At 41.3% G+C, this 13150-nt stretch overlaps 1 protein-coding gene across 1 annotated transcript in view; it reads left to right on the top strand.

The window, feature by feature from the left end:
- LOC126188829 (vitellogenin receptor-like) overlaps positions 1-13150 on the top strand; it is a 209998-nt gene that overhangs the window by 136607 nt on the left and 60241 nt on the right. Inside the window, exon 17 of the mRNA XM_049930442.1 lies at positions 1143-1295. Coding sequence (XP_049786399.1) covers positions 1143-1295 — 153 coding nt within the window. The remainder of the gene's footprint in view (positions 1-1142; positions 1296-13150) is intronic.

Below are 13150 nucleotides of genomic sequence, written 5' to 3'. Positions count from 1 at the left end.
AGAAACACACATTGTGCCAAAGTTCATTGCTAGGTCTAGAACCTCGTAGGTTCATACATTAACTGCAAGATGACTTATACTTTGTGTGTGATGCCTATTTATAGAGGCACGAGTTACAAAAACTATAAATTTGCAAAATACTTCTCAACTACATTTTAGCTGTTACTATAAAATAGCAAACTTAGCGGGTACAAAGATACAGTAGGTAAAATAAGTTTAACTCTAAACTGTATTAACTAAGAAATGGCAAAATTATGGGTACTAATTTATGGGAAAACAGTGTGCATGATTATCAAAATCCACCAAAAAGTTGAGAGAAAGTGAACTTAGATAGGTAAGTAAAAGTACACATATAATAAACAGAAAAACTGTTTTACTGCAATGTATAAATAATTACATTTTAGGATTTGAGGATGCTGGATAAAAGCTTTGACTATGTAGTTTTTGGGAAAAGTTATTATTGACCATGGGAAAATGAGGGCTTTCCAATGCATTATAAGAAGCTAACAACCGTGAAAATTTTTCACGGTGTGCATGTATAATCGATCAAGAATAGTTCTTCAGATCCAAATGTAGTATCATCAGTAGTTTGAAAACTACCCTGTAAACAATAAATTTCCTGCAACTATTGTGTGTGTGTGTGTTATTGACCAGAAAAGGAAAAATTAAATTGGCATCAGGAGTGGTACAAGAATGGATAAGATCATCCCACCTTGCTCTTACAATGTCTGCTAGGAGCATTTGACATCTGCAGGAGTATACTGGTTTCCATTATGAACCCCAAATAGGGATGTATAATTCACATGGAAATTTGGACATCTGGTATATTTTGGTTGTGAATTGCATGATTCATCCTACATTTGCCATTACTGTTAAGCACAAATAAAGTGAGTGGATTAACACATACAGTGAATATAATAATCCCTAGTTTCTGAGGAGTTTCTGAAATGTATTAACTTTTCATATTTTTGTAGAATAAATCTTTCTGATCTTAGTTGAATCGTCTTGGAAGATAATGCTGTAAGGCATTATAGAATGAAAGTTCACTAGCAATCAGATTTCTGCCACAAGGAGTATTTAGTATTGGGTGGCAGAAGCTCCACATGTAGAAACACACTGCAGTAGAGTTTGAATATTTGCAGGTATTGACCACCACATCTTCAAGAGGCTGTCGGGGTCTCCGACGTCGGTAACTGCTCTGGGGCAGGATCTGTTCTGGACCATCCATGGCCAGCACAGCTTGTACTGGGCCAACAAATTCGATGGTGCTTCCAAAGTGAAGAAGATTGACCTTAGTAAGTGTGCCATGTAATGGATGCTGGTGCAACTTTTTATCTTGTCATGGTTGTACAAAGTTTCATTGACATAGACGCAACAGTTTCAAAGAAAATTATATTTAAAGCTAAAAGGTCATGCTTTTGGGAAAATGCATTTAAAATTTTGGGAAAATCTGTTCAATCTACATGCAAAGTTAAAACTCACCAGGTCAGTAGCTGTCATCTTTGCAGATTTCTGTATCCTTCAGTGTAAGTTGGGAGGCACTCTTCGGAATTCTTGTATCTTGTCATTTTGGGGCACTTTCCTCAGCTTTCCACACCATCTGCTGATAAACTGCCACAAGCATTTGTGATGTTAACCCCAGGTTCTGTGCCCATATTTCTGAAAAACTTTCAGCGTACTGTCTGACCCATGTCCACACACACACAACTGCATCCATCACACCAGTTTTTAGAGGTTTTAAAACCACAAATACTGTTATAGGCAAGTATTCCCACACACACAGTTATTGAAGCTTTCATTGTAGTGAGAGTTCTCCCACATTTGCTTTAAGCAAGTAAGTTGTTAGTTAAGTATCTATAGATAGGTTTTAAAATCTGCTTTTGACATTGGTAGGAGGATGGTCCTGTCTGCATTCATCAGCAGTTATGCTAGAACTGATACATGGCAACTTGGAGCATCTGCACAGAGGTCCTCTGTTACTTTTTAAACTTACATCTTCTATTAAAGTTCCTTATTGTTGCTATTTTTACAGTCTGCATGAATAAAATATAAGCACAAAAAGATAACTTCATAAAATAAAGTACTATTTCAGATGGTAACACTCATTTCACAAGACTTTCTGCGAACGTCACTTTGACATGAAGCACAATAACAGCAGGAATTGCTATCAGCTATAATTAGCACGAGGTATGGAACTCTTGCAAGATTTATGCATGCATATGATGTATAAAAACATGCCATTCTTGGTAAAAAATTTGTAATTATTATTATAATTAATCATATGACTTAATGTTGGTTAAGCCTGTTATCATCAATAGTTCACATATGAAGCATGGAACATACTTTGGTTAAAACTAGGAGTACCATGTTCAAAGATAACAGTGCATTGAAAATTTGAAATGTTACAATTCTCTTTAAATGTCATTAATAAATTATAGATTTATTCCTTCAAAAGATGCTATGATGATGCAGGGCATTAATATCACATGACAAAGTGCTAATGTAATAGATAATGTTGTGGTTTATGAAGTTCAATGTAGGTTCTCATCCTGCTACATGAAAATATTTTGTTCTTCTTAGCATTAACACATTCTTGACTTCATAATGAAGGGAACAAAGAATGTTCTGCAATATTAAATGTTATATATGTTTGTTTGGTTAGAGAACACATGACAGTTTGAGTGTGGGGGTAGGCAGGAACCTGAGAACAGTTTAAATTGCTGAGAGTGAAACAAAAAGCAATAAAATATGTGATTCCTTGTTACGAAGTAGATTGCAGTTCCTGCATTTGTCAATGTTGAATGTGACTTCATTTCAAAATATTTTCTGCTAAGAAAATATTGTGAAATGAGTGTTACCCTATTTCAAATCACTGAGGGTAAAACAAAAATTGCTGTAATGATGCTCAGCTGTTACTTTTTCACTTTGCACCAGGCTTACCAACTTTGCAAAGCAGTGGTCAAAGAATATACATTCATATATTCTCATTCAGGAAAGACTTGGGTGCAACTTAAACTGATGAATAAATTTGAATTTTCCACTTCATGAATCCCTCAACTGTGATTATTTTTACATAAATTTTGGTGGATGTTTTTGAAACTGTCGTCATGCTTACACAACTCATTTATCCTGGCATATTCAAAGATCGAATCCCATGTAAACAATTTTACTTTATCCTCACCAGTAGTGTTGTAAAATTCCCAGGAATTTAAAAGCAAAGAAATATGCCCAGGGAATATTGCCGGCAATATTCCCAAAATTCATAAATTCCTGGCAAATTATGATTAATTAGCAAAAAAGCTCAAAAAACTGTTTAAAGGTAAAAGTAGTAATTATATTCCAGAATGAGATTTTCACTCTGCAGCGGAGTGTGCGCTGATATGAAACTTCCTGGCAGATTAAAACTGTGTGCCCGACCGAGACTCGAACTCGAGACCTTTGCCTTTCGCGGGCAAGTGCTCTACCATCTGAGCTACCGAAGCACGACTCACGCCCGGTACTCACAGCTTTACTTCTGCCTGTATCTCGTCTCCTACCTTCCAAACTTTACAGACATTGGAAACATCCCCCAGGCTGTGGCTAAGCCATGTCTCCGCTTTATCCTTTCTTTCAGGAGTGCTAGTTCTGCAAGGTTCGCAGGAGAGCTTCTGTAAAGTTTGGAAGGTAGGAGACGAGATACTGGCAGAAGTAAAGCTGTGAGTACCAGGCGTGAGTCGTGCTTCGGTAGCTCAGATGGTAGAGCACTTGCCCGCGAAAGGCAAAGGTCCCGAGTTCGAGTCTCGGTCGGGCACACAGTTTTAATCTGCCGGGAAGTTTTAGTAATTATATTGTTACATCTTATATGGATCTCGACTTAACCTCCTTGTTAGAAATAGACCTTTTTTGGTTTTCAATGTTTTAAATATCAAAGAATTACCCTAGAACTGCCAAGCGTCAACATTTATGACTCTTAAATTTCCTAGAACTGCCAACATTGAAATAATCAACCTTTAGAAAAACAGAGTTTATAATATTGATAACCCATCTAGTGACTAGCTAAAGTTACTGAAATAAACAGGGAAGTTTGTTTATTCAATTTAAGTTTTCTGTCATCATTATAGGTATTTAGACTATAAAGTTTAAAAGAAACGTGTACAAATTTTGTAAACATTAGTCATAGAAAATGGCATTTCTGGGAAAAATTATGCGAATAAACCAGCCGAGATTTATGATTTACTTCAGAATACAAGTGATTTTACTGACCTAGACATGGTAAAATACTACTTAACAATTCTAAAAGTGAAAGTGATTGCAATGTTTTGGAAAATAAATTTATAAACCATAATTCATCACAGGAAATGAGAAGTCTTTGAATTCTGAAAGTGAAACACCTATAGTCATTCGTTTGGAAAATTTTAAAAATACTACAGATAACGGCCGGTTGAGAATTACACCTCCAGAGAAATATTTTGTAAGTATAGATTTCATTCAGAGAAATAAGAGGTTTGAACTTGCCTAAAAATAGTAGGCCTAGCGAATATTTTAAATTATTTTTTCCGCTGAAATTTCTCCATATGAATTTCACTTTGGAAAGAAACAGCATTATGATTGTTGAAGATTTCGCACATAGGCAATAAATTCACTGCAAACCATGTGTAATGTAGCATCATTTTTCTAAAAACTGGCACTTGTTGTTCATTTTCAGTAAAGATAAACAGGACTTTCAGTGAAGGGTTTTTCTCATTGATTTATTCTTCTTCCTAAAATTCATTCATCAGGCAAATATGGGCAACACTATTTGAATATAAACTGGAAAACCTTCTTGTTGTAAACTTCTATGGTTGGGGACGGATAAATGAACAACAAAAATAAAAATAATTGGGTTTTAAACATGGGGCACAAAAATGAAGCTGTGGCACTAGCTACTGTGTCACCGCTTCAATTGTACTACTTGCACACTAAAAGGCACAAGAATTTCCTCACTTTACCATTGTTTACTCATAAAGGATAGAGTATCTACAGGTAAATAGTGTCCAATTATTTTGACCCCTCTTCAACTGAATGAAGTTTCTGGGAAATCAGGGCATGGCACTTGGTGTTTCATCCTCGCAAGATAAAAACTGTCCTTTGTAATGTTGCTGTAGGTCCTCAAAATCTGGATGTATATTATATTTCATGTGAATGTTGCATCTCTTAACAGGGGCAGACTGTCTGAACAGTCAAGGAGAGATGTAAGGAGCACCAGAGATAGGAGTAAAAAAGAGCAAACCAGCTGTCACCAAGCACTACATCAAATAAAATTGTGAAATGAAATATGAAACCAGTATTGTGATGTGAACTCTGTGGGACAGCATAGTTCATACATTAAAATGAAGATATCAGAAAACCTATTAAACAAAGACAGTGGGATCAGTTTAAATAGTGCTTGGGATCTGGAAGTCAATTTATTTGTCACTAGCCATAACATCCACCAGCTAGAGAATGCTGAATTTGCAGTTGACAGAATAGCAATGCTAGCTCTTAAAAAATATCAAAAGGGGGTGGGAAAATAACTTGGTTACAAATAAGTGAGACCATACAATAATTCAGCATGGTTGGAGTCAATGAGCATGCAACAGTGAAACTTAGAGCTCCTGAAACACACCTAGGTCTGTCAACGTAATACTGTGAACTAAATGGACGTGTGGCAGAACACTCAAAAGCACAATTAATCATAAAAATTGGTACATAAAAACAAATTTGCTCAATTTTGTTTTGTTACTTTGTTTTAATAAACTTTGTAAGTTGTGATTTCCTCCTTACCAACAAATTTATCGACATTGTCTTCACAGATCCTCATTGAGCAAGTTTTGGCATTTATCTATGTGCCTCCACAGTGTCAATTGGAATGTGGCTTTGTCTATTTGTTGCATTTCCAGCAATGGCCATGTCCATGATTTGCTTGCTTTGTTGAGTAATACATTGGAGTCCATTGTACTTAACTCAAGCTGTGTGCTGTACGAATGATAGACAGAAATTATTTTCATGTCTCCTCTTTGGTTTGGAAGCACACTGGGCTGTAATAATAAAATTTGTGGCTGTATTAAACCTTTCCTGATTAACACATTTTATACTGATATCAAAATATAAGGTTGAAAACTTTCATGATTAATAAACTTCCAACAAAAATAAAGTTTATGGTTTGAGGCACTGCAGTCATGGACTGTGTGGCTGGTCCCGGCGGAGGTTCGAGTCCTCCCTCGGGCATGGGTGTATGTGTTTGTCCTTAGGGTAATTTAGGTTAAGTAGTGTGTAAGCTTAGGGACTGATGACCTTAGCAGTTAAGTCCAATAGGATTTCACACATAAAAATAAAGTTCAATTCTGGAAGTTGGTGAAGTGAAACCAAAGTCTTACAAACTTAACCAGCTCTCTTTTCATTTGAATCTAGGGTTCTCAAAGTAAAATGTTGGTTGGAAAGTATCATCAGGATGACAAGCACAGAAATTTAATTATGCAATATTTACTTCTCAGTTGTTAGTGTCAAGTCACACTAGTCAAACAATCCACAATTATCACAACAGATAATGGATCAAATTCACCCCAGTGGGGTGAAGTTGAGATGCAAATTTTTTACTTTTGATCTGTCATAGTAAAGGGTAACAAGACAAATTTTACTACAGCTCTATACGAATGTTTAAAAAGAAAAAATAATACAGTAATATTTATGAAACCAATAAATTGGAAATCCAAAATTGGTAAACTTCCATTCAACGGTACCGAAACACTCAGAACAATGAAAGCTGTGAAATATTGCACACAAATTTTCAACATAAGATTTGAAGATGACTTTGATGTACCACATTTTTTTTTTTGCAGTATTTGAAGTTTGGTGGACATCTGCATCACAGTAATTAAAAATATTGTGTGAACCTGAAGCATGACTGAACAGTAGTATTGTTTCAAAACAGTCATTGATGTAAAAGGAAATGCAATTGCTTCACTCTTGGATGATATCTATTTTCCAGAGATAGATCCACATTGCCAGATGTTAAAGCATGCAACCCCCCTTTACTACTCTCAGCCATCCATAGATCAAACCCATATTATATCATACTTTTCTCAGTTCAGAAAGCTTCTCACTAAATATCAGATAGATAGGTCCCATTTTTTTCAAAAATGTCCCATCAACTGTGAATAGGTTAAAAACTACGGTGTGCATGACAAGTAAGAATTGTAATGGCGTGTTTCATCTTGTGCAGCAAGTTATCATTATCGTGTACCCAACAAACCAGTTGGATCTAATGCAAACCTGGTAAACTAGAAAGTACCTCATAATGTAGTTTTATATGTGCTTGATTTCCTTTATATTAAAGCTCAATTGAGAAAGATAGCCTCTGTTGGTTTTAAGATCTTAATTGTCCACACCTGAAGAAGGTATTGGTAGATGATCCTTTAACCATGATGTGTGGTTCATTTAAGTGCCACTTTGCCACTTATGCAAGAGATGTCGCATTCATTTGCTTTGGAAAAATATCTCCAATCATCATTGGCTGCAAATTAACATGGCTCAGTTGTGGATTAGCAGAAATTAGTTTCTCTCCGTACGTAAGGATACTATAATAACTCCTGATAAGGTCGTTCTAAGTGTGTGTAATTAAACCTTACATTGCCATCCAAGGTCACCGAATGAGAAAGAGCTCAAGCTTGTTACTCATACCTAACTTATAAATTCCTGGTGCTGTGCACATGTTGGAAACATCAAGAAATACTTCTAGAGATTAACTTTGGGTTTTTGTACTTATAAAAACATTTAAAAGCTGTCACAAATTCCCAGTGTTTCACTGTTGGTAAGTAGGGTGACCTTATTGTTTAGTGGTTGAGCATGTGACTGCTATGTATTGCTTACTGTGCTTTGTTCTGTGATCATCTCTGCCACTCCTCCAGCCCTGACTAAATGAATAAATATTATAACACTAGTTTTATGTAAAGAATGTATAAAAGTGAATTTCTTAGAAAATTGGATTAACTTCTTAGAGATCATGGTCAGCTTATGCAGTATTTGCTTGGATGACTCGTCTAGTGAGCAGTGAATCTGCCCTTGATACAGGTGTTGCCTTCACCTGTTAACATAAATTTTTCATGTGGGAATGGGGTATTGTGTAATTTTATATTAAACGCTAGCAGTCTAAAATTTCTGTTAATAACCTAGTTTCATTTCAAATTAATGCGTAAGACTGCAGTAGTAAGTAGAGTAGACACCATGCATATAATCAGAAATTGGGTTTTTATGGTAAAAATTAAAACTGTAATATGTAAAATGATTCACAACCAAGCATATTTACAATATTGAAGTGCCTGTGTTCAGAAGTATGATGTTCCTTTGGACATGCTTGCATGTCTGAAGCAGCAAGCACTGCGGTGACTACAGATATTATGAAATAAGTAAATGTATTCACAGATGTGAACGTGGACAGCCATCACTTGTATAATGGAATGACAAATCTTGTGCTGGATTACTCGCAATAAGCGGAAAATCCAGATCTGAGTTAAGGTCAAACATAAATTTTGTCATATCGTTACACAGCTGATAGCAACTCTATTTAGCGATGGTAAATACACTTCATGTATGTTTATTTCCAGCTGGGTGCCAGTAAAACAAATTTTTTTTCTGAGAAAAGGAACAGGTCATTAGTTTTCGTGCTTTGTGAACTATTGTTGTAAGTTACTTGTTAAAAGTACCTGAACATGCAGAATTTGATTCAGAATGGTCAGTCACAGACACACTACATATCCTAACCAGATGCCTAAATAGTCACTGCTGGCAAAATCCTGGAGCAACCAAATGTTAAAAGTAGCTGAAGTTTTCCAAAAGTCAAAATATCCTTAGTTTGTGTGAATCATTTGTGGAGTAAATTTGAGTAAACAATAAATTAATATTACAGCTACATTTTGTAATATGGTAATAAAATTGTGTACTGATAAACCCCCTCTCACCCCCCCCCCCCTCTGCCCCTCCCCAGGGGGCCCACAGTCCTTTTGTGGGTATGTGTGTGGCGTGCACAGGGCCCAGAGCTATTGCAGTCTCCTTTCCCCTTTCCCGGCTCGATTACCATCCCTGTTCCTCTCCCTCCCTATCCTTGCTCCTTTGTTCCTGCCCCCTCTTTTCCCTCTTGGTGGATTTCTTTATGTCGACCTGGCTATCCTCCTGGCTTTGTTTTGGTCTGTGCTCTTATTTAGTTTGCCGTTTCCATCTCCTTTTCGGCATTATTGGTCCCGTTGGGGTTTGACCTCCATTTCCAAAATTTTCCTTTCAATGTAAACCATTTGGGGATGAAATCCCTACCTAGCTTCTATGGTGCAGGTTCCTCTCCCCCCTCCCCTTTCCCTTTGTGCCCTGGTCCCCAGCCTGCTAGCTCACCAGCATGGTAGCCAGTCTGTGTGGTGGGGCTGTTAAGTACCCACTTGACTGAGCCCCCTGAAACCACAGGGATCACACTACTAGTACCTGAGCTGTTAACGCCTCATGTATGAGTCGATGCTCATCGTTTTGGAGCACCAGAACTCCCGGCAATGGCCGTCGTGCCAGACGGCCCTTGCTGTGGCTGGGTGGCGCCCACAGAGCGAGCCCCTGATCAGACGCCGTGTGCATGAAGCAACAATAGCTTCACCATCCTGGCCATTCTGTGACTGATGCGACACTCCTTCTGATCCTTTGACCTTCCCCCGTGTGAAGAGGGTCAAGCCTTCCGGCTTGGATTGAAACATTTCCCTCGGTACCTGGTTTGTACCAGGATGGATGGCGGTAGTTTTGCCAAGGCCAAGCCTTTGTTTTTCGTGGAGACGATTGAAGATAAGTATGGCAAAGTTGAATTGATGAGTAAAATGTGATCCGGTGCTTTGCTCATCAAGACATCTTCTGCTGCCCAATCTGATGCCATGCATGCTTGTGACCGTCTTGGTGATGTCCCAGTCTCCGTGACGCCCTACCGATCTTTGAACTTGGTACAGGGCATTATTTTCCACCGAGATCTTCTTCTGCAAACTGACGAGGAGCTCCATGCTAATCTTGAGCAGCGAGGGGTTCATTTTATCCGCCGTGTGCAGCGAGGCCCTCCAAACAATTGAATCAATATGGGCGCCTTGATCCTGGCCTTTGAGAGGGATGTCCTCTTAGAGGAGGTCAAGGTAATGGTGTATTGGTGTGATGTAAAACCTTACATTCCACCACTGGTGAGATCCTTTAAATGCTTATGGTTTGGACACATGTCTTCCTGCTGCACCACTGATCCCCTCTGTGGTGACTGTGGGCGCCCCCTTCATGAGGGGGGAGTGCCTGTGCTCCCCCGCCAATGTGTGTAAATTGTAATGGACAGCATTCTCCATGCTTGCCTACATGCCCGGTGCTGATGAAAGAAAGGAGGATTCAAGAGTACAAAACCTTAGATCAGCTCACTTACACTGAGGCTCATCAAAAATATGACCAGCTCCATTCCATGTCTATTACTTCTACTTTTGCTTCAGTTACGTCCATTCCCCCTCCTACCCCCTCCTCTTCCCAGCCCTACCCCCTCCTCTTCCCAGCCCTACCCCCTCCTCTTCCCAGCCCTACCCCCTCCTCTTCCCAGCCCTACCCCCTCCTCTTCCCAGCCCTACCCCCTCCTCTTCCCAGCCCTACCCCCTCCTCTTCCCAGCCCTACCCCCTCCTCTTCCCAGCCCTACCCCCTCCTCTTCCCAGCCCTACCCCCTCCTCTTCCCAGCCCTACCCCCTCCTCTTCCCAGCCCTACCCCCTCCTCTTCCCAGCCCTACCCCCTCCCCTTCCCAGCCCTACCCCCTCCCCTTCCCAGCCCTACCCCCTCCCCTTCCCAGCCCTACCCCCTCCCCTTCCCAGCCCTACCCCCTTCACCCCATGCCTTCAGCCTCCTCCTCCTCCTCCTCCTCCTCTACCTCCTCCCACTCAGTACCCATTCCCACCCCTTTGGGTGCTGCTTCCCTCCCCCGCCAGAGAAGTGCTCCTCTCTTTTGGCAGCCACGGAGCTGGACCTCCCTCCTAGGACTCCTCTTCCTGGCACCCCCCTTAAAGGCAATCTACTGCTCCACATCGGCAGCATGATCAGCGGCCTTTGTGCGCCAAGATTGCCCGGTGTAATTCCATGCCTGCCCTTGCTGAAGTCTGCCCTTCTCTTTCTTCGCAAGAGAAGAAGCAGACCTTCTCTTTCTTCGCAAGAGAAGAAGCAGAAATCTAGGAACAAGGGCAAGGCCCCTCTGGTACCCCCTGAGGTGCAGCCTTCCCCTCCTACAGTCAATGAACCAACAGTGTCTGACCCCACTGATATGGATATTACCCCATCCTTATTGGTGACAGATAGCGACTTGGTGGCGGGACCGACTCCGGTCCATTCGCTTCCACTTTGGACTCTGGCTTCATAATCCTCCAGTGGAAAAGTAATGGATATTTGCCTCACCTTCCAGCATTGCAGCCCCTTCTTTCCTTCTACTCTGCCGCTTGTATTGCGCTCCAGGAGACCCATTTTGTCAATTCTTACTCACCCACCCTTTGTGGGTTCCACACTTTTTGTCATAACCGAATTGGCCCCTTGCAGGCTTCTGGTGGTGTGTTTGCACCTTGGTCCACAAGGACATTGTTAGTACCACCTCTGGAAGCCATTACTGTCAGGCTCCATCTGGCCACTCCAATCACAATCTGTAACCTCTACCTCCCACCTGACAGGCAGCCCACTTCCCATGCCCTCACCACCCTTCAACAACTCCCTTCTCCCTTCCTGTTATTAGGTGACTTCAATGCCCACAACCCTCTTAGAGTAGTCATACGACTACTGCCCTGGGCAGGACAGTTGAAGCTGTTCTGGCAGGGTTTGACCACTGTTTATTAAACACAGGCGCTCCCACACACTTCATTGTGGTGCACGGCCCTTTGTCAACCATTGACCTCTCCATCTGCAGTCCCGGCCTTGTTCCCTCCATTGAGTGGGGCGTCCACGATGACTTATGTAACAGTGACCATTACCCATTTGTTTTGATCTTCCTTCAGTCTCTCTCGCTCCATCACCCTCCCAGGTGGGCCATATCTAAGGCTGATAGGAGTGCCTTCTCCTTTACTCCCATCCCCCCTGTTCTGCCACACGACAGTGTTGATGAACCTACTCAGACTTTGACTGCTGCCAACCTTTCAGCAGCTGTTTCAGCAATCCCTTCTTAAAGTTCCCCCCGCCAGAATATGGTCCCTTGGTGGACTCTGGAAATTGCTGCAGCGTTAAAAGACCGCCATCGTGCTCTTCAACACTTCAAGCAGCATCCTTCCACTGCTCTTCTTCTGGTCTTTAAATGACTCCTTGCCCGGCCCCCGCTACTTAATCAAATTTCAGAAACGGATTTGTTGGGAACGATATGTAGCTGCCATAGGACCCCACACCCCCTCTTCACAAGTATGGGCGAAACTCGGGCGAATTTTTGGACACCGTCCTCCCACCAGGGTTGCAGTAATTTCTACGTATGGAGTTGTCCTTACCAATCCAGACTTTGTAGCAGAAAATTTTGCTCAACACTTTGCTCAAGCTTCGGCATCGGCTCAGTATCTGCCCACATTCCTTCTCCCAAAAGAGTGTTCAGAACGACTGCCTTTGTCTTTCGTTTTTCGCTGCTGGGAGCCATGTAATGCCCCATTCAGCGAGTGGGAATTTGCCAGCACCCTCACCCTTTGTCCTGACACGGCTCCTGCAGCATATTGGATACATAACCAAATGCTCCAACACTTACCGGTGGCTGGCCACTATCTTATACTGACCCTCTTCAACCGTCTGTGGAGTGAGGGAGTCTTTCCTACCCAGTGGCAGGAAAGCATTGTTGTTCCGGTGTTGAAGCCAGGGAAGCCACCTCTTCAGTTGGATAGCTACCGTCTAATTAGCCTTACTGTGCAAGCTCCTTGAACACTTGGTGAGTCGGTGGCTGTTTTGGATCCTTGAATCCCGCGACCTTTTGTCATCGACTCAAAGTGGTTTTCGCTGTGGCCGCTCCATGGTGGATAACTTGGTCCACCTGGAGTCTGCTATCCAGCCAGCTTTTGCCCATTGGCAACACCTCCTTGCAGTCTTCTTTGATCTGCATAAAGCCTATGACACCACCTGGTGCCACCACATTCTCACCACCCTTCATGAATGGGGCCTTTGTGGCG

Source organism: Schistocerca cancellata, chromosome 5, assembly GCF_023864275.1.
Source record: "Schistocerca cancellata isolate TAMUIC-IGC-003103 chromosome 5, iqSchCanc2.1, whole genome shotgun sequence".
NCBI classification, from domain to species: Eukaryota; Metazoa; Arthropoda; class Insecta; order Orthoptera; family Acrididae; genus Schistocerca; species Schistocerca cancellata.
This window is presented reverse-complemented; position numbering and strand designations above follow the sequence as displayed.